This window comes from Jaculus jaculus, chromosome 4, assembly GCF_020740685.1.
Source record: "Jaculus jaculus isolate mJacJac1 chromosome 4, mJacJac1.mat.Y.cur, whole genome shotgun sequence".
NCBI lineage: Eukaryota > Metazoa > Chordata > Mammalia > Rodentia > Dipodidae > Jaculus > Jaculus jaculus.
The window spans coordinates 15,349,956-15,370,082 of NC_059105.1; the positions used below are offsets into that span (position 1 = coordinate 15,349,956).

Below are 20,127 nucleotides of genomic sequence, written 5' to 3' on the forward strand. Positions count from 1 at the left end.
CCTTGCTTTGCAGATGCTGTAGTTACTGTCTTTGTTGCTGTGATCAAATACCTGACAAATGCAGTGTGATGCAGGAAGGGTTTGTTACGGCTTACAGATCTAGGAGATACAGTTCATCATTGTGGGGTAGACACGGTGGTAGTGATGGTAGCAGCTGTTCTCATTACATCTGTAGTCGCAGGAAGGAGAGAGAGAGAGAGAGAGAGAGAGAGAGAGAGAGAGAGAGAGAGAGAGAGAGAATGGTGTTCACTCTGTCTTTTTTCCTCAGCCCAGTACCTCAGCCCATGGGATGGTACTGCCCTTAGTTCATCTGGCCTTCCTACTTCAACTAACCTAATCTAGAACTCCCTTGCAGACATACCTGGGCAGTATCTCCTAGGTGATCTCAGATCCTGTCAAGTTGGCAGTATGAGTCATCACAGATGTGTCACCCCAACTTTTGCCTTCATCATTCATCTTTTAAAATATTTTATTTTTATTTATTTGACAGAGAAAGCGGAGAGGGAGAGAATGGGCATGCCAAGGCCTCCAACCACTGCATATAAAGTCCAGATGAGTGCACCCCCTTGTGCATCTGGCTAACGTGGGTCCTGGGGCATTGAACCTGGGTCCTTTGTGTTTGTAGGCAAACGCCTTAACTGCTAGGCCATCCCTGTAGCCCCATCAGTTATATTTTGAAGACACTGGTCAGATCCAGCCTTCATCTCAATTTGATTACATATGCAAGAATCTGCTTTATCAGTAAGGCCATGCTCATCGCTTTAGGGGGCTAGGACTTCCATATATCTTTTTTGGGAAGGACACAGTTCAATCCATAAGGCTTCTTTTTTTAAAAAAATATTTATATATTCATTTAGAGATAATGAGTGTGCCAGAGCCTCTTGCCACTGCAAGCAAACTCCAGATACAGGCACCACTTTGCGTATCTGGCATTACATGGGTACTGGCGACTCAAACCAGGGATGCCAGGCTTTGTAAGAAAGCACCTTTAACAGCTGAACCATCTCTCCAGGCCAACACTTCCTTTTTTTTTTTTTTTTTTTTAAGGGGAGGGATTGTGATTCATTCTGTAATACTTTCCTCTCTTCTTTCAGACAACAGCCCCGAGACGCGGGCTAAAGTGAAGTTTGTGCAGGACACTTCTAAGTATTGGTACAAGCCTGAGATCTCCAGGGAGCAGGGTGAGTACAGGGGGACACTGTGCTTGGGTGGTCCTTCAGAGGACACAGTGGACTGCTGCCTACCGTGTCTGTCTTGGTCCAGGAATAGAAGTAGTGGTCACAGCAAGGGTGTTGGGGTCCAAGTGAGAGAGTAAAAAGCACTTGCCACATAAAGGGAGGAGGCCAGAGCAGCTGCTTGGAAGGTTCCAGCAAACCCTTGGGTTTTCTGAACCAAGTCAAAGGCCTGCCAAGAGTATAAGAAACTTTATAGACCTCTAACTATATAAGGTGGGAGCGTTTTGTAGTTTACAATAAAAAACTTGGGAACATGAACCTGGAGATGAGGCTTTCTTCAGGTTTTCAAGGAAGGTCTGTGAGTCATGCGGGGTCCGGGGATGATTGATGAGCAAGGTCAGCTTGCAAGCCTACTGTGTGCTTACAAATAAAGTTTCATTGGCATTCAGCCCTACCTGTTAAACGCACACTATCTGCTTTTTGCAGTGGGGCTCAGCTGAGTAGTTGCTGCAGATTGCACAGCTGGCAGAGCATCCAACATTCTCTGGCCACCTAAAGGAATTTGTTCCCCTCTCAGTCCAGGAGGGCCCTGGGAGTGCTTACATTTTGAATTCATATCTTCTGTCTCCTTCCAACTCAGCCATCGCACTCCTTAAGGATCAGGAGCCCGGGGCCTTCATCATCCGTGACAGCCACTCCTTCCGAGGGGCCTATGGGCTGGCCATGAAGGTGTCTTCGCCCCCTCCAACCATCACACAGCAGAGTAAGAAAGGTAGAGTCCTCTCCTAGCTGGGCCCCAGGCTTGGGACTTCCTGGTCCCTTCAGACCCCGGGTGCTGAGCAGGATCCTGACTCCCATAAGAGCGGAACCCCCCCCCAGAAGCCCATGGAGAGGGGATTTGGGTTTTTGACAACAGAGCCAAGGAGCACTCTCCAGATGACTCAGTGGGGAGGGAAAGGAGCGAGGGTGAGCTTTAGCCTCCTTGTCTCTCCTACTCCTTGGAGAAGTTATGACGAAACATTGCTGGGGGGCGGGGGAGCAGTGGAGGGGAAGCACCACAACAATAAAGTGACCAATTCCTTTTCTTCCTTTTGGGCCCAGGAGACATGACCCATGAACTGGTGCGACACTTTCTGATAGAGACGGGCCCCAGAGGAGTCAAGCTCAAGGGCTGCCCCAATGAACCAAACTTCGGTGAGTGTCCAGGCCCCACTGTATGGTCTAAACCCTATCCCAGGCGCTCTTTCTCTCTCTCTCTCTCTCTCTCTCTCTCTCTCTCTCTCTCAGTGCATGCACGCATGTGCACACGCGCGTGCACACACACACACACACACACACCAGGGTCTGACCCCCTGACTCCCTTCTGTCCAGCCTCTGCCAGTTCTCCGTGTCACGGCTTTAGCAGAGGAAAGGAACAACTGCCACGCTTGCAACTCCAGCTTTATTGGGGCATTCCGGTTGTTATGCACTGTGTACCGTGGGGCCTTCATTCTACCAGGTTCCTTTTTCTACTTGTCCCGCCCCTCCAAACTGATTATCAGCACGTTACAGTGACGGCTATCAGGACAGCTGTCCTTCTTGGCCATCCACAATGTAAAAGTCACTGTCTAGGTGCCTCAAGTTATTTTGGATGTCACAGTAGTCCAGTATGACAGATGGTCTTCTCTCCATTTTTTTACACATCAGGAAACGCGTACATGTCACTTAGCTGAGGTGACATAGATGAGAAGCAACGGAAGTGGGGTTGATGTGACCGTTCTAATACACCTATTGCATTGCTCTGAGCAATGCTCTCCCCCACCCCCACCCCCACTGGAGGGACGCAGGAGAGGTGGCAGGAAGAACTGTCTATCCAGGAGAGTTATTAAGTCCCCTTATAACTAGCAGATTAGCCTCGAGCAGCTTCTCCCTTCGGTCTTGCTAAGAGGGGCGGGGCCGAGCTTCAGCTCTACTGCTGAGAGAGAGAACAGGAACTGCAGATGCTGACGGCTGCCTTGGAGTTCGGTGCTACAGCGCTCAGGTCCTAGCACTGACAAATAAATAAACAGAAAGAAAGAAAGAAAGAAAGAAAGAAAGAAAGAGAAGGAATCTAGAGAGGATGTGGGGTTCCTCACCACCCTTTGCCTGTCCACCCCCCAGTCATGCTACCCCTTTGTCCCGTCTTGCCCCACAGGCTCCCTGTCAGCCCTGGTCTACCAGCACTCTGTCATCCCACTGGCCCTGCCCTGCAAGCTGGTCATTCCAAGTCGAGGTAAGCATGCATTCCTGCTGGCCATTCCTGAGCTCAAAACCCCATTTCTCCTCTCTTCTGTCTTCTCTCCCCTTACCCTTCCCTCCTCCCCTTCCTGCATCCTTCTTCCTCTCCCTCCTGTCTCTTTCTTCTCCCCACTCTTTTCTAATTTTAATTTAATTCAATTAATTTATTTGAGAGAGAGAGAGAGAGAGAAAGAGAATGGGCTCATCAGGGCCTCTAGCCATTGCAAATGAACTCCAGACACATGCGCCATAGTATGCATCTGGCTGACGTGGGTCTTGGGGAATTGAACTGGGATCCTTAGGCTTCACAGGCAAATGCTTTAACTACTAAGCCGTTTCCCCAGTCTTCTTTTTTTTTTTTAAGTATTAGTTTTTAAAATGTTTTATTTATTTATTTGAAACACACACACATACACACACATATAGAAAGAGGGATAGAAAGAGAGAGAGAGAGAGAGAGAGAAAGAATGGGCATGCCAGGGCTTCTAGCCACTGCAAACAAAGTCCAGACACATGTGCTCCTTGTGCATCTGGCTTATGTGGGTACTGGGAAATTGAACCTGGGTCCTTAGGCTTCACAGGCAAGCACCTTAACTGCTAAGCCATCTCCTAGCCATCCTCTGCTCTTTCTTCCCACCTCTTCCCTCTCTTCTTCCCATCTCCTTCCTCTTCCCCCATTGTCTTTTGCTTCCCCCTCCCCCATTTCCCCACCCTCTTCCCTCTCCCTTTTCCTCTCTTTGTTTATAAAAGAAGTTTTAGGGTGGCGAGATTGCTTGGTGGTTAAGCGCTTGCCTGTGAAGCCTAAGGACCCCGGTTCGAGGCTCGGTTCCCCAGGACCCACGTTAGCCAGATGCACAAGGGGGCGCACACATCTGGAGTTCATTTTCAGTGTCTGGAGGCCCTGGCATGCCCATTCTCTCTCTCTCTCTCTGTCACTCTCAAATAAATAAATAAATAAAATGTAAAAAAAAAAAATAAAAAAGTTTTAGTTCATTAAGAAGGTTAAGTCCAGCAGCATCAATTGGCTTTCCAGATTGTTTTAGGAAATACTCTGGAGGCTTTAAGAAATGCACTCTGAGTTCTCAGAATAAGCCTCATCCTGGGGCAGGCCCAAGAAGCAGGAGATAGTCACAGGAGGACTATGTCCTGGTAGATGAGAAAACTTCCAGTATCTGTTAACAGTTTCTATTTATCCAACTCAGCTCATTGAATTATTAATAATAATTGGTCAGTGTTATTTAAGTTCAAATGCAACTTCAATAACATTAGTAACCACACAATTTCGACATTGATTAATTTGTACAGAATTTGTTGTAAGAGTTTGGCAGTTACAAAACTGTTTGAAATTTAAATCATATAAACCACAGGTTCTCACAGTGTGGTCCTGGAGCTGCCGCAGCACCCAGAGAACTTGTTCAAATGCAGATATTCTCATGTCCTACCTCATCAGAAACTGAATCCGAGCCCTGTCCTTGTGATGCAGGTCTGGCCCCAGCCACTCAGCGGGCTGAGGCAAGCAGATCACAGGTTCAAGATCCTGCTTGTGCTAGAGAATGAATTCAAGGCCAGCCTGGGCAATATAGGGAGACCTTGTCTAACAATAAAAAGGTAGATAAGCCAGGTGTGGTGGCACACACCTCTAATCCCAGCACTTGGGATGCAGAGGTAGGATTGCCATGAGTTTGAGGCAACCCTGAGATTACATAGTGAATTCCAGGTCAGCCTGGGCTAGCGTGAAACCCTACCTTGGGATGGGGGGAAGGTGGATAGAAAGCTGGGAAATTTAACTCAGTGGTAGAGTGCTTGCATTTCATGTCTGGGTCCCTAGATTCAATCCCCAACACAACGAAACAAAACGACTCTTGCTTAGACCCAGCAATCAGTGTCCTAACATGCCTGCGTGCCAGAGTTTGAGAAGCACTGGGACAAACCACACTGAATTCTCCTCCCCATCTGCCTTCTTCTCTTCTGGTTTTACTTATTTTATTTTTAATTTTATCTTGGGTTTTTCAAAGTAGGGTCATGTTCCAGGCCAGGCTGACCCGGAATTCACTATGTGGTCTCAGGTTAGCCTTAAACTCACAGCCATTGTCCTACCTCTGCCTCCCCGAGTGCTGGGATTAAAGGCGTGCGCCACCATGCCCGCCTTGACTTTATTTCTAAAAGCTTTTCTTAAAAAAAAAAAAAAAATATATATATATATATATATATATGGCTTGTCGCCAAGATGGGGCTGAAAGCGCACAAGGAAGCTCCTGCCCCTCCCAAAGCTGAAGCCAAAGCAAAGGCCCTGAAAGCCAAGAAGGCCGAGCTGAAAGGCGTCCACAGCCACAAAAAGAAAAAGATCTGCACGTCACCCACCTTTCCGCGACCCAAGACACTGCGCTTCCGGAGGCAGCCTAAATACCCTCGGAAGAGCGCCCCCAGGAGAAACGAGCTTGACCACTGTGCCATCATCAAGTTCCCCCTGACCACCGAGTCGGCCATGAAGAAGATAGAAGACACCACCCTGGTGTTCATTGTAGACATCAAGGCTAACAAGCACCAGATCAAACAGGCTGTGAAGAAACCCTATGACACTGATGTGGCCAAAGTCAACACCCTGATCAGGCCTGATGGAGAGAAGAAGGCCTATGCCCGGCTGGCTTCCGATTATGATGCTTTGGATGTTGCCAACAAAATTGGGATCATCTAAACTGGATCCAGCTGGTTAATTCTAAATACACCTTTTTTTTTTTTTTTTTACTATAAAAAATATATGTAGACCAGACTGCCCTTCATTTCACAATCCCCCTGTCTCCTGATCATGCCAAGATTTATAGGCATGCACATCCACCGTATATGACATTCAAATTTTTTAAATAATTTATTTATTTATTTGAGAGAGAGAGAACACGAGGCAGATAGAAAGGGAGAGAGAGACTGAGCACACCAGGGTCTTCAGCCACTACGGATGAACTCTAGACACATGTGCCGCTTTGTTGTGCATCTGGCTTATGTGGGTCCTGGGGAAGCCATCTCTCCAGCCCCCGCCCCCCATTTTTCTTGTTAAGGAATAGTTGAAATAAAAATGGTGCTACATGGGCATAAAGACCATCATAAGAGGAGGGAAAGATCACGACATCAAAATAAAAGTGAGACTTATTGAGATAGGGAGGGGATATGATGGAGAATGGAATTTCAAAGGGGAAAAGGGGGGGAGGGAGGGTATTACCATGGGATATTTTTTATAATCATGGAAAATGTTTTAAAAAATTGAGCAAAAGGGCTGGAGAGATGGCTTAGCAGTTAAGCACTTGCCTGTGAAGCATAAGGACCCCAGTTCGAGGCTCGATTCCCCAGGACCCACGTTAGCCAGATGCACAAGGGGTCGCACGTGTCTGGAGTTTGCAGTGGCTGAAGGCCCTGGCACGCCCATTCTCTCTCTCTCTCTCTTTCTCTCTCTACCTACCTCTTCCTGTCTCTGTCTGTCACTCTCAAATAAATAAAAATGAACAAAAATTTTTTTAAAAATTGAGAAAAAAATAAAATAAGATTAAAAAAAAGAAACGTGTTGTTATAGATACGCATTATGTACTGGTGAAGTCAAGCTACTAGTGTGTTCATTACTCTGTTCTTTTTTTTTTTTTGTATTTTACTTTTGGACAAATTTATACAAGTATATAATGTATTTTGATCCTATTACTTTCTCTTGTCCCTCTCCCACTCCCATTGAGCCCCTTATTCCCAGCTAGCGCAACTTCCATACTTTGAGATCCTTTTGAGGTGACCCACTGGTTTTCATGAGGGTGGCTTGCATGACCATAAGGGTCAGGGGACCATTTTCTAGAGCACAGACAACTTACGACTGGCTATACCACACTGCTCTTAGCCAACTTTAAATGATGGTTGTGCCACATCCTGTGTTAATGAACTTACAGGCGTGTACAAAGACAGGTCAATGCAAAATACCAGCAGTGCCAATTGCCGTGTGAAGCCTTGCTGCTTGCCGGGTGCTGGGCTAAAATGAGTGGATGGGACATCTCAAAGACCCAGTGATGTGTGGGTGTCACCACCCCATCCTCATCCTCATCCTCAATTTTCTTAGAAACTTAGCCAGTGCTGCAGGGAGGGCCGGGTTCTGGCTCTGCTGGGCTTCCAAGCTCTCCAGCTGCATGCTGTGCACCCCAAGTCACTATATACAACCTGGTGCCAACTCCAGGACCCACTGTGCAAGAGTATCTATTACCCGAAGCAAGTGCAGAGCTCATGTTAGGCCCAGCCACACTTGGGCCTCTTTCCAGCTCTAGAGTTTTAATTACCAACTGAATTTTTGTCTCAGATCCAACAGATGAATCGAAAGATAGCTCCGGCGCTGCCAATTCAACCGCTGACCTGCTGAAGCAAGGAGCTGGTGAGTGTCACCCGGGTCTGGGCCCCTGCCAGGTCCTTCTTCTATCTTCTTGCCTTGGCCCATTCTCCAAGGACAGGTTGGAAGTCTCTCCCACATCCAGGTGTCTCTGGGTAGTTCACACGTCTGTGTACAGCTGCTTTGACCCACGGCTGGCCTGAAGTTCCCTTGTTACCTGTCCCCACAAAGTAGACCTGCGGGTTGGTTCCTACCCATGCTAGCCCCGGTGAGTCCTCCTCGGATCCATTTCTTCCAGCCTGCAATGTGCTCTTCGTCAACTCTGTGGACATGGAGTCACTCACTGGGCCACAGGCCATCTCCAAAGCCACGTCTGAAACACTGGCTGCTGATCCCACGCCAGCCGCCACCATTGTTCACTTCAAGGTCTCTGCCCAGGGAATCACACTGACTGACAACCAGAGAAAGTAAGTCTTATCTACCTCCTCCAACCCACCTATCCAAGTACTTATGGCTGTTACCCATTCACTTAGCACTGATCCACCCTAATCCCATTTGTCTGCCTGCCCACCTATCCATCCATCCATCCACCCACCCACCCACCCACCCACACATCTATCCATCCACCCACCCATGCATCCACCCATCCACACATCCATTGATTTAACCCATGTTTTCTCCCTCCCCTCCCCTCTCTTCTTTTCCTCTCCCCTCTCCTTTATTCCCCTCCTCCCTCCCTCCCTTTCTTCTTCCTTCCATTAGCGTGCATTGAGCATGTAGTTATAAATGCACCTTAAGAGAAGCCTTTGCTTTAGGAGCAGAGGCCTTCACATGGTGCTCTTTCCTACTTATACCCCCCCCCCCGCCCATTTCTTTCCTCCTTCAGTGTCCCCCATCTCTCATTTACCAGTGCTGGTTTCTTCCCAGCCCCTAGCATGTGGGTCACATTTCAGTGGCTTATCTGTCTACCCCTGTATGGGGCTCAGGCCCAGTGTGAGTATCTCAGACCAATTAGCTAGCGAAGAGAGGCTGTGCGGGTCTGCGGTCGGCCCAGATGGAAGGGAAGGGAGCAGGCAGTTAACACGGCAACTCCAGAACTCACTTTGGCTCCGTTATGTCTGTCCTCTAGACTCTTCTTTAGACGACACTACCCTCTCAACACCGTCACCTTCTGTGACCTGGATCCACAGGAAAGGAAGTAAGTGTCTTGTAGGCCCCTTTGCTCTCGACTCCGAAGTGTGTGCATGCGCAGGCCTGTGTGGTTTGGGCCCAGCCAAAAGCTCTCCTGTGTCCAGGGGGGTTTAAGCCATTGTTCTGGGAATCCTGTCAAGTCTCCCCACAAGGAATAGATAGAGACCCTTTTAGGGACTAAATGCCCTCTCCCATCCCTCCTGTCCCATCCTTGAGCTGGGATATGTGTCTTCTCTACATGAGAGGCAAGCCACAACATTCTATTTGGAGTGTCCTCTGTGGCCTTGGAAGCTTTATCTCCTGAAAGTGGGGGCTCCTCTGTCTTCCCCCAGAAGGGCTGAGCTAGGGTGGGTAGGGTTCCTGGGGAGAAGCGTGCTGGTGAACTCTAAGCATCTTTCTGTCCACAGGTGGATGAAGACAGAGGGTGGTGTCCCTGCTAAGTAAGTGTGGCTTTTCCCTCCCCTCCCCGGCTCTTGTGGGAGGGAAGCATGCGTCTAGGCCAGGGGTACAGAAAGGGCAGTGAGGAATCTGTGTGCCAAGATCACTGAAAGGAAATACAGTCCGCATCTGGGTACTAACAAAGGAGTGTTTAGGCAACGGAGAGGATTGGAACAGTTAATGGACAGAAGGAACGTTTGAAAATGGATCTTAAATGAGAGGTACAGTTTTAGCAAGAGGAAATGGGTATGGAGGGAGGAGAGAGATTGATTTGGGAGAGGGAGAGGGTGACCCTCCCCCCCCGAGATTACAGGCTCCCAGGGGCAGGGCTGAACCCATCAGCCAGTAATGGTTGTTGAATGAAGCAAGGAGTGAGCACTTCAGGAGAAGTGCTAAGAGTGGCCTGCAGCGAGGCTGCCTTGCTTGAGAATACACGGCCCGAAATCTGGCCCTGACCGATGGTGGGAGCTCCGAAGGGGCCGTGAGGGGCGGAGGGCACCGGAGCCTTCCATGGCCCTCATGTCACTGCACTTCCCCATGCCCCTGCCTCTCTTCATGCCTGTGCCAGCCTGTCAGCCAGCCAGGCAAGCAGGCCAGAGCTTGCCCACAGGGCAGGGAGCCATGCTCAGGACAGGTGTGGCTAGGCGACTCCTTGCAGAAGCCAGTAGCTAGAGCCGACATGCCTTCACTCTGGGTGCTCAGAGCTGCTCCTTTAACCTGCCTGGATCGTCCTGCCATGCCGCAGCCGTAGCCGTAGCCAACCTTGAGAGGGAAGTGCTGAGGATTGCCCGAGGTCCCCGGGCTTCGCTTCCCGGCTATTACTGAAGGGTTTCCGCCTCTGAAACAGGACTCAGAGAGCAAAGCTGTTTGAGGCACAGGACCCTCTCTCTCTCTCTCTCTCTCTCCCTGTGTGTGTGTGTGTGTGTGTGTGTGTGCGCGCGCGCACCCGCGCACACCCAAGTGTTTGTGGTTGTGTGTGTGTACGTACGTGCATGAATACACACTGGCAGGCCGAAGCCAACCTGACTAATTTTAGCCGTGGGCGCCGTACATCCCGGGCTGCGGGGGTTTCCATCGCTGTCTCCAGCTGTCCTGATTTCCCCATCTCGCTCTAATTAGCAACAAGCTGACTGGGAGGGGCCCCGAGCTCACATTCTGTTCTCTATCTACCCTCATATTTTTAACTCTGTTTTGCAGAGAGATAATTCCAGATCCCTCCCATTGGTGGCACAGGATGGAGCTGGGGACAGGTGTGGGGTCCCTTACCCCCCTCCTATTCTCTGGGCATTTTAGCCAGGAGCGTGTGTGTGTGTGAGAGTGTGTGTGTGTGTGTGTGTGTGAGAGTGTGTATGTGTGTGAGTGTGCAGCTGGGGGATCTGCTTGTGCCTTGTCTCCTGACAGGTTATGATCCCGTAGGAACCCTTGGTTTGGGGTGGGCCTGGGAAGGAGCTAGAAAATGCTCAGCTAGGAATGATCATACACTTTTGGTCTCCTCGTACCCTCACTGTCCTGTTTTGTCACGCACACCCATCCCCCACACAAAGGGGAGTCACCTGCCCTGAAACAAAGCGAGGCCCTGCCTCTCGCACGGGGCCCTGTGGTGAAGACGCTCTGTGCCGCCCAGTCCCCGCTGTGTGGTGGACGGCGGGGGGCGGGTGGGGGGGGGCGGCTGGGACAGACAGTTGGCTGGAGGCAAGCTTGCCCGCCCAGACCGTCCTCTCAGGCCTGGGATCCTCACCCGTGCCCCCCCTCTCCTACCCCCGCAGGCTCTTTGGCTTTGTGGCCCGGAAGCAGGGCAGCACCACGGACAACGCCTGCCACCTCTTCGCAGAGCTTGACCCCAACCAGCCTGCATCTGCCATTGTCAACTTTGTCTCCAAGGTCATGCTGAATGCTGGCCAGAAGAGATGAACCCTAGACCCCGTGCCCAGGGCCAGGGCAGTGGGCACAGGGAATGCAGGGAGGGCATCCATGCATCTTGACCACCTGAAATCCAGAAAGACGACTTTGGGCCGATTTTGGAGAAGGAGAAGAAAGTGCGACATGGGCAGAGGGAAGTGAATTGCAGAGGGTAGGGGAAAGGGAGAAAGAAAGCAAGAGATGTGTGGATGGAATCGCAAACCCAGAAGCCTCATCAACTAGCCAGAGGTCCTGGCTCCCCTGGCTCCCTCTAAGAGGATCGAGCTCCTCAAAGGGAACGAACGGGCTGTTTGGGGGCTAAATTTGGGGACAACAGAAAAGCTATCTCCCTAACCCACCTGCTTTGCAAGGAGAAGCCACGCTGAGAGTAATTTTGCGGCCATTTGGAGGGCAGGCTGCTGAGCCAGATGCCCAGGGTGCCACATGAAGTGGCAGAGCGGTTTCTGGTTTCACAGACCCCAGCCTGTGCTTGCTCCTGTGTATTGTCGGTATATGTGTGTCTCACCGTCATCTCCACACACTGATACCTGCCTCTGTTGCCGGAATTACAAAGAGCTCTGCTTGTCTGTGTCTCGTGTCACAAATACACTGTTCAAAGAAAGGTAGGCTAGGGGTGACAGGATGGCCGGGGGTGACAAACCGTCTGTTATAAGGCACTCAAGCATTATGGATAGTGGAGCCTTGTCTCCCAGGCCCCTGCAGCTGCCCTTTAGCATTCCTGGGGGGATCTTCAGGCCATTTTTCTATAGAGAGGCCCTGGCAGGGGAGGGAATGCCCACCCTTGCATCATTAAGCTAGGTTGGAAGAAGTCAAGATCAATATGCCCGTAGTCTTGGGGAAGAGATCTATCAAGAAAGATGGCATCTTCCCTGTGGCTCACAGTGAGCTGGACAAGCACCCTGCCAGCACTTGGAACTCTGCCTTACTCCCTCCTCTCAGCCTCCTTCCTTGGCCAGGACACCAGCACTAGCCTTATCTGAGACTCGCTCATAGCTGCATGATGCCTTCTAGGTGCTGGAGTCTGCGCCTTCCTGCCCTGCCCTGTCCTCCTGTTGACTCATCCCAGGAGCCTGCTTCCCCCAGGGCCCCAAGGCAGATCCTTAAACTCTCTGTAAACGTTTCAGGGATTGACTCTTGCAGTCACTCTACTGGTTGGGCTTCCCAGGGTGACGTCAGAGCATCTGAGGGGCTGTTGCAGGAGTTTCACTCAGCCCTCTCACCATGCCAAAGCCTCACCGTTCCCCCTTCTGCCTTGGTTTCCCCACATTGTCTGTGGAGCAGCGGGCAGAAGGGTGCACTTAGGCAAAGGGCCTAGGGTCCTTTTGGACCATGGAAAGGCCTCTACCACCACCCAAGGACTCTAAGCCAGGTGGAAAACTCACCAGGCCTCCATTTTTAAGCCCCATGGGGGTTCCTAGAGAGGCATTGTAATGATATATAAATATATATAATATATACATAAGACATACTGAAAGAATCTGTAAGCTAATAAAAAAAATATAAGAAAAAGTTAAAAAAAGAATAGGTAAATTGACAAGAAATATTTATTATTTTCCCATATTGCTTTATTGTGCCCAGCTGTAGACTGTCCCCATTCTCCCCTTTAATGTGTCAGTAGAGCCTGAGGTACAGGGGCCTTTATCCTTGGAGTAGCCTGGGTCCTGGCCTTGGCCTTCCTAGGCTAGGCTTAAGGTGTAAGGAGGGTGTACACAGGTCCCATCCCTTTAGCCGTTGATTTTCCATCGAGTGGAGCCCAGCATCCAGGGTCCTGGATTTGTGAGGCCGGTGCCCCCATCTCTGGAGGCCTGAGCGAGTGTGTAAGCGCATGGGAACACGGGTGGGTGGGTGCATCTCTTGGGGTTTTCTCCTCCAGGAGCCATGTCTGTGTGGATGTGTTTCAGGAGCTGGAAAGGAGAGTGTCTGGGTTAGGTGGGAAGAAGAGACAGAGGCTCCCCCGGCCTTCCTCTTCCCAAACGTTGAAAGCGTGTGCTAAGTGAGTGAGGTCCTTTCAAAATGTCCTTCTTTCTGAGGTATTCAAGTCAAATGCCTGGATTTCCCCCTCTCCCTTTCCCTTTGAACCCCAATTCTCTCCCAAGATAGAAGGCGATATTTCTCATCCCTTCTTTGTAAATACCCACATTGCTGCCACACGACCCCGGAGAGTCTCCTCCTGGCTGGAATGCTCAGTGAGGCTGCCAGACCAGACTGGAGTCAGCCTTCCTGCACTGGTCCACCTAACCATACCTACCACAGCCCCTTTCCAGGCATGGCCAGTCCTCTTCTCCAGGCCCAAGTCATCTGTGAACCACACAAAGGAGCCACAGGGTGGATACTGGAAAGTGGATCTGTCACTCCCAGCATGCTTCCAGAAGGAGTGGGCACCTGAGAGTTCAGCTTTCCTGATAGAATGATGTGCAAGGGGCTCCGGTCTTCACGGGGACCACACTGCCATCTCTGCCACCCTGGGTCTCACACGTGGGCCTCACACGTGGGCCTGTGCACATTAATGCACATGGGCACGCGTGCACGCACACACACACATACCCACCATATGCATGCACACAAGTCCATATTGCAATCTGTTCTTGCCAAAGATTTCCTTTAAAAAGAAAGCACTTTCACTCGTTATTTTGTAAGTGATCTGGTTTACTGTTGTTTATTGTTGAGTCTGAGTGTCAGCAGAGAGAATGCTGTTTGGTCTTGAACATGAGTTGGGGCCAGATAGGGAGCCAGACACATGGCCACCCAGCAATGCTGGACCAAAAAGAGGCGCCAGCCCCAGCCTAGGCCCGCGCCCCCTCTGACTGTTCAGAGGAAAGCCCAGGGATTTGTTCTTGCTGGTATCTGGAGGCAAGAGGACAGGAAGACATTGATTCAACCAGGAGTGAGGCTCAGTGAGGAGCAAGAGGGGAGGGGAAGGGCCTGAGCACAATAGAAAGGTGACCTCAGAGGAAAAAACCACAAAAATGAGCAGTTCTGCCTCTGGGGAGACTAAAATCCCTGCTCTGCTGCTATGGGGTCCTGGACTCCTCATCTAGCTAGGATTTGAGGGACAGAATCATGTCCTGGGCTTGGGAAAGGCCAACTGACCCCTCTCACTTGAGCCTCTCCCCAGCAACTTGGAAAGCTATGGATGTGAATGCTAGCATTCTGGTCCTGCTGGCCTTGGAGAATCTCAGAGAGGTCAGGGTGGGGTGGGGCCCTGTGGCCGTGTGTGTCTCTAGCAAGGGGCTCTGAGGAGGGAGAAGCCTTATGGAGTTGGCCCCAAGTGGAAGCAGAGCTGGTTCCTTGTGGTATCTTGGAGAAGGCACAGAGGTTTCTCCCCACCACCATCCTGCCTCCTGGGACATTTGCTTATTTGGCTTTTGATGCTGCTATCTAAGGGAAGCAGCCTTTTTCTGTTCCCACCCTTGGGATCCATAAAGAGCCCAGGGATGGAAAGCTAGGTCCACCCCTCAACCCAGGACCCAGGCCTAAGCTCCTAAGACTATTGGTTCTATGGTCTGTGGTGTGTGTGTGTGTGTGTGTGTTTTGTTAGTCTGTTTTGGAAACTTGGAGGTAGGGGTCAGAAGCAGGAGGTAAGGGATAAAGGGCCACTATCAGTGGAGTCCTGGCATTGGTGATAGAGGAAACCAGCTGCATGGGATGAGATTTGACAGACCTCTTCCTTCGTGTCTCTTCTCCCTTCAAATGGCTGAATGGTCAGAGGGTCTCAGTTGATTTCTATGCAGGAGCCCTTCTCAGCCATGAGGCCACAGAAGAGCTATGTCCCAAGCATGCTTTTTCATCAGTGCTGACAGCATGACCCTCATGTGGGCCCACGTTTGGCCGGTGTGCATGTGTGTGTGAGCACGTTGGAGTGTGAGTGCCTTGTCTCTCCATCTTCTCTTTTCCCTTCTGACTTCTCACTCAAAACAAATGTAATTATGCCACAGCCACTCCAACCTGCCACCCAGGCCCACTGTGTAGGAAAACTGTTCCCAGCATCCTCTGGTCCCCAAGCTGTGTATTTATAGATGGAAATATACTTTATATTTTGTATCATTGTGCCTGTAACCTCTGCCACCTTGTATAAATCCTGATGTATGCTCCATGTCCCAGATATGAATGTATGTACGCTGATGCTGCCCCCTCTCCTCTGTGGCCGCATGGCCTCTCACCATCCATTGTATGGCTTTATAAATGATAAAGTTAGACACAAACTCAGGCTGTGATCTAACTGTGTTGTTTGGGCAGGGTTCCGCTCAATGTGCAGTGGGCAAGAGTGGAGTCTTCGGTAACATTTCGGTGGGCCAAGCACCACCCTGGTTCTGGTCACCTTAGCTTGACTCTCAGCTGGAATAGACATTCGAGCAGTTGAAGAACAGAAAAGGATTTGATTGGTCCAAGTGGCTGAGGAGCACGCATGGAGTTGGATCCAAGAGCTCACATGGTCGAAGCAGGAGCATGTCCCGATGCCAGGGTCCTCAGGCAGGCTCTGTCCCAAGTTTGGGATCATCCATTGCTCCACGTGTCATCTCATGGGTATGACAGTTCCTGTGGAGAAAGGGCCGCTTTCTCCCCATGCTCCCAGAAGGAACCCGTGATTGGAGGCTCATCAGCCCTCAGAGAGCCCGCTTGGTGTGCATCTGGACCCAGAACAGAGCCACGCAGTGCCCCTAGTTTCCTCTAAAACCACGGGGTATGTACATGGGGTTTATGAGAGGAAAGAGGAGCAGAGTTTGTCAGGGTGGGCATGTCTAGCTAGAGCTCACACCCAGGGCCTGGGAGTCCTGGGTGAGTTTCTTAAACTTCAGAAAAGTTGGGTGGTGCTCCTGAGGCCTGCTTAGGATAGCATAGGGGCCTCTGGGAAACCTAAAATCCTCACTTGTGGAGCTGGATAAATGGCTTAGCAGTTTAGGAGCTTGCATGTGAAGCCTAAGTAGCCAGGTTCAATTCCCCAGAACCCACGTAAGCCAGATGCATATGGTGGTACCTGCATCTAGAGTTCATTTGCAGTGGCTAGAGGCCCCGGCATGCACGTTCTCTCTCACTCTGTCTCATAAATAAACAAATTCTATAACAAAATCCTCACTTGAGGGGCTGGGGTTATAGCTCAGTTGGCAGAGTGCTTGCCTGGCAGGCATGAAACCCTGGATTCCAGCCCCAGTATCGAATAAACTGGGTGCAGTGGCACACTTCTGAGATCTCAGCACTGGGGAGGTAGAGGCAGGAGGACCAGAAATTCAGTCATCCTCAGATACAGAGCAAGTTCAAGGTCAGCCTGAGCTACATGAGAGTTGGTCACAAACACAGAGCAAAATCCCCACAGGTCACTTTATGGAGCTCAACATGGGCTTAGGAAGGGACTCAGCCACTGACCAGCCACCCTGAGGCAGTGAGAGAGCCCCACCCTGTACACAGCCCAGCAGTGGGGTTTTGAGGTAGCTCTCTTCACTTATTTTTAAATTTATTTATTTATTTATTTTTAAAATTATTTATTTATTTATTTATTTGAGAGCGACAGGCACAGAGAGAAAGACAGATAAAGGGAGAGAGAGAGAATGGGCGTGCCAGGGCTTCCAGCCTCTGCAAACGAATTCCAGACGCGTGCGCCCCCTTGTGCATCTGGCTAACGTGGGACCTGAGGAGCCGAGCCTTGAACCGGGGTCCTTATGCTTCACAGGCAAGCGCTTAACCGCTAAGCCATCTCTCCAGCCCTATTTTTTTTTATTAGATATGGACATTTTTAGTATGTAAACAACACATCTCGGTACCATCCTTTCCCTCATCCTGCCCCTTTTCTGAAGAGGCCTTCCTCTTTGGGGATGCAGGTCAACCCCATGGGGATTGTGGGCCATGCATTATGGGGGCTGCAGTCAGTAATGGGGGAGATGCAATGTCTCTGTGCAAAATGTCCCATCTTGTGGCTCTAACAATCTTTCCGGCCCCTCTTCCACAACATTCCCTGAGCCATGTTGGGAGCATTTTAAGTCTACTTCAGTGATTGGCTCTCAGGAGCCTCTGGATCTCTGCTTTGGTAGGTGTTGAGTGTCCTCAGTGTCTATCTCCTTCACCCTTGTGCTGATATCAGATTCACTAAGAAAGTAGCACTCTTGCTCATTTCCCCAGTTCCTCTGTGGTCTCAGCAGGGGCCGGGGTGGAGTACACTGGGTCGTTTATCTCCTCAGGTCCAGCTCCCAACTGAGAAAGAGAAGCAGATTCTCCAACAGAGAGCGAAGTCAGCACCAGTTAAATGGGATAACCTTTATTAATGTAAAGAGAACTTAAAGGGTGTAGACCCTCTTATAGCCCAAGGTTGACAATGGAAAGCAGAATTATTATCTGGACATGATTCTGACTTATTTCCCAGTTCCAGATATGGTTTCGTTTACACTGAGAAGATCTGTTAGCCAATCCAAGAACAGTTGGTTCCCCACCATGGCTGCATGCCACTGTAGCACTTGTGTGAGCATCACATCAGGTTGTTTGCTTCTGAGTAGCTTAGACTTAGAGTTGCTTGGACAGATGTTGGCCACTTTCCCCCAGTAGCTCATGAAGCGCTTTCCAGCACTAGATGGGCTAACTGTCTGGGGAATGGCTCTCTTCCAGATTCCAACCAGGTCTTTCTATGGTCTGTGCTGACAGCATATAGTGTCTTCAGAAGTAGGGTCTTACCATTAACTTCTGGTGGGTAATCAAATGCTCTGACAGCAGTCTGTCTTGTTTGTTTTGAGAGAACTAGTAGGTCTGTCTGATCAACAGCTCATTGTGGATGTAGACCACATCCTGGTACAAGGAAAAATAAAAAGAAAGAAAGAGAAACAGGAGAAATTTAAGGTTAGGCTTCATCTCACCCTCTCCGAGCCCTTCTATTCAGGTGCTCCCCTTAAGGTCCTGTGGAGAGTTCCTCCTTTTAGTCTAACTTCCAGGATACAGGAATCTATGCTACCAGTTCAATTTGGGTTCAGTTTTGTGTTCCCCCCCACCACCCTCCCCCCATGCCCTACTGCCCCTATTGTCCAAGCCTCGAGATGCCATTCAGGTACGTCAGCAATGTGGGCTGATCCAGGTTAGGAACTGCAGATGAGTGAGATCATGCATCGGTCTTTCTGTGATTATGTGAGTTTGCTTAGAGTGTTCTGTTCCAAGTTTGACCATTTTTCTACGAATTTCATTGTGTCATTTTTTTTTCTTACTGCTGAGTTGAATTCCATTGTGTAGATATACCACATCTTGGTTATCCATTCATCCAATGATGGGCACCTGGGTTGATTCCAGTTTTTAGCTGTTATGAATTGAGCAGCTGTAAACATGTTTGAGCAAATATCTCTGAATTGAGATGTGGAGCTTTTAGGGTAAATGCCCAGTAAGGGAATAACAGGGTCTGTTGGTAACTCTATATTCATTCTTTTCAGGATTATCCATATTGATTTCCACAGTGGTTGTACCAACTTACATTCCCACCAACAGTGAATGAGGGTTCCTATCTCTTCACATCCTCACTAGCTAACATTTGTTTTCATTTGATTTCATTTTTATGTTTGCTATCCTTACTGGGGTAAAGTGGAATCTAATAGTAGTTTTAATTTGCATTTTCCTATTGGTTAGGGATGTTCAACATTTTGTTAAGTGTGTGTTAGCCATTTGTAATTCTTTCTTTGAGACCTCCCTATTCAGTTCTGTGCCTCACTTTTGGAGTGGGTTGTTTGATTTTTTTATTGTTTTGTTTTCTGGGTTCCTTTGTAGATCCCAGGGTAGAAAGTTCTGTAGATATCTGTTAGTCTAGTTGATCTATGGTGTTGTTGAGCTCTATTATTTCTCTGTTGATTTTCTGCTTGGATGATCTGTCTATTGATGAGAGTGGAGTATTGAAGTCTCCAACTATGATGGTGTTGGTTTTTATTTCTGTTTTATTGTCGAGTAGATTTTGTTTTATAAACTGTGGTGCACCTGTGTTTGGCACATACATACTTCTGATTGTGATGTGCTCTTGTCAGATCATTCCCTTAATAAGAAGTGGCCTTCTTTGTCCTTTTTGATTGCTTTTGGTTTGAAGCCTATTTTATCAGATATTAATATAGCAAAACCCACTTGTTTTTTATTTCCATTTGTTTGGAATATCATTTTCCACCCTTTCACCCTGAGGAGGTGTCTATCTTTAGTGGAGAGGTGAGTTTCTTGAAGACAGCAGATAGAATGGTCCAGTTTTTTGATCCACCCCGATAACATGTGTCTTTTGGTGGTTAAGGCCACTAATATTTAAGGTTACTACTGTGAGGTTTGAATTAATCCCTGCCATGATGAAGTGTTTTATGGCGTTTGGTGCTTTCTTATGTTTTGTACCTTTTTGAGCCTGGTCTATTTTGGTTATTGTGATCTTCTTCTTGTAGGCTCTTGAGATTAGTTGTTTGACTGTTCTTTGTGGAGTATTCCCTCGAGTATTTTCTGTAGGTTTGGCTTTGTGTTCATGTAATCATAGAGTTGACTTTTTTCATGGAAAGTTTTTCTTTCACCATCTATTCTGAGGGATACTTTTGCTGGGTAGAGTGGCTTGGGTTGGAGGCCATAGTTTTTCAGACTTTGAAGTGTTCCATTCCAGGCCCTTCTGGCTTTCAGGGTGTTGTAGTCAGGTTTGATTTGCTGGCAGAAATCATCTGACCAAGACCAGCTTTTGGGAAAAACGGTATTATTTTGACTTGAGGGGATGTTTTATCATGGCAGGGGAAAATGATGGCATGATCAGAGGGTGGATACCACCTCCTGGCCAACATCAGGTGGACAACAGGAACAGGAAAGTGTGCCAAACACTGCCAAGGG

At 49.2% G+C, this 20,127-nt stretch overlaps 1 protein-coding gene across 9 annotated transcripts in view; it reads left to right on the forward strand.

Annotated features, from left to right (window-relative positions):
- Tns1 (tensin 1) overlaps positions 1-15,534 on the forward strand; it is a 216,371-nt gene extending 200,837 nt beyond the window's left edge. For 7 of the 9 annotated variants that reach the window (XM_045147166.1, XM_045147169.1, XM_045147175.1 and 4 more), the window contains 9 exons: positions 1,095-1,181; positions 1,816-1,947; positions 2,277-2,369; positions 3,349-3,426; positions 7,753-7,824; positions 8,078-8,246; positions 8,909-8,977; positions 9,378-9,410; positions 11,175-15,534. In XM_045147166.1, coding sequence (XP_045003101.1) covers positions 1,095-1,181; positions 1,816-1,947; positions 2,277-2,369; positions 3,349-3,426; positions 7,753-7,824; positions 8,078-8,246; positions 8,909-8,977; positions 9,378-9,410; positions 11,175-11,319 — 878 coding nt within the window. In that variant the 3' untranslated portion in view covers positions 11,320-15,534. The remainder of the gene's footprint in view (positions 1-1,094; positions 1,182-1,815; positions 1,948-2,276; positions 2,370-3,348; positions 3,427-7,752; positions 7,825-8,077; positions 8,247-8,908; positions 8,978-9,377; positions 9,411-11,174) is intronic. The other 2 variants (XM_045147168.1, XM_045147167.1) reach the window with 2 other exon arrangements.
- Positions 15,535-20,127: the final 4,593 nt, after the last annotated feature.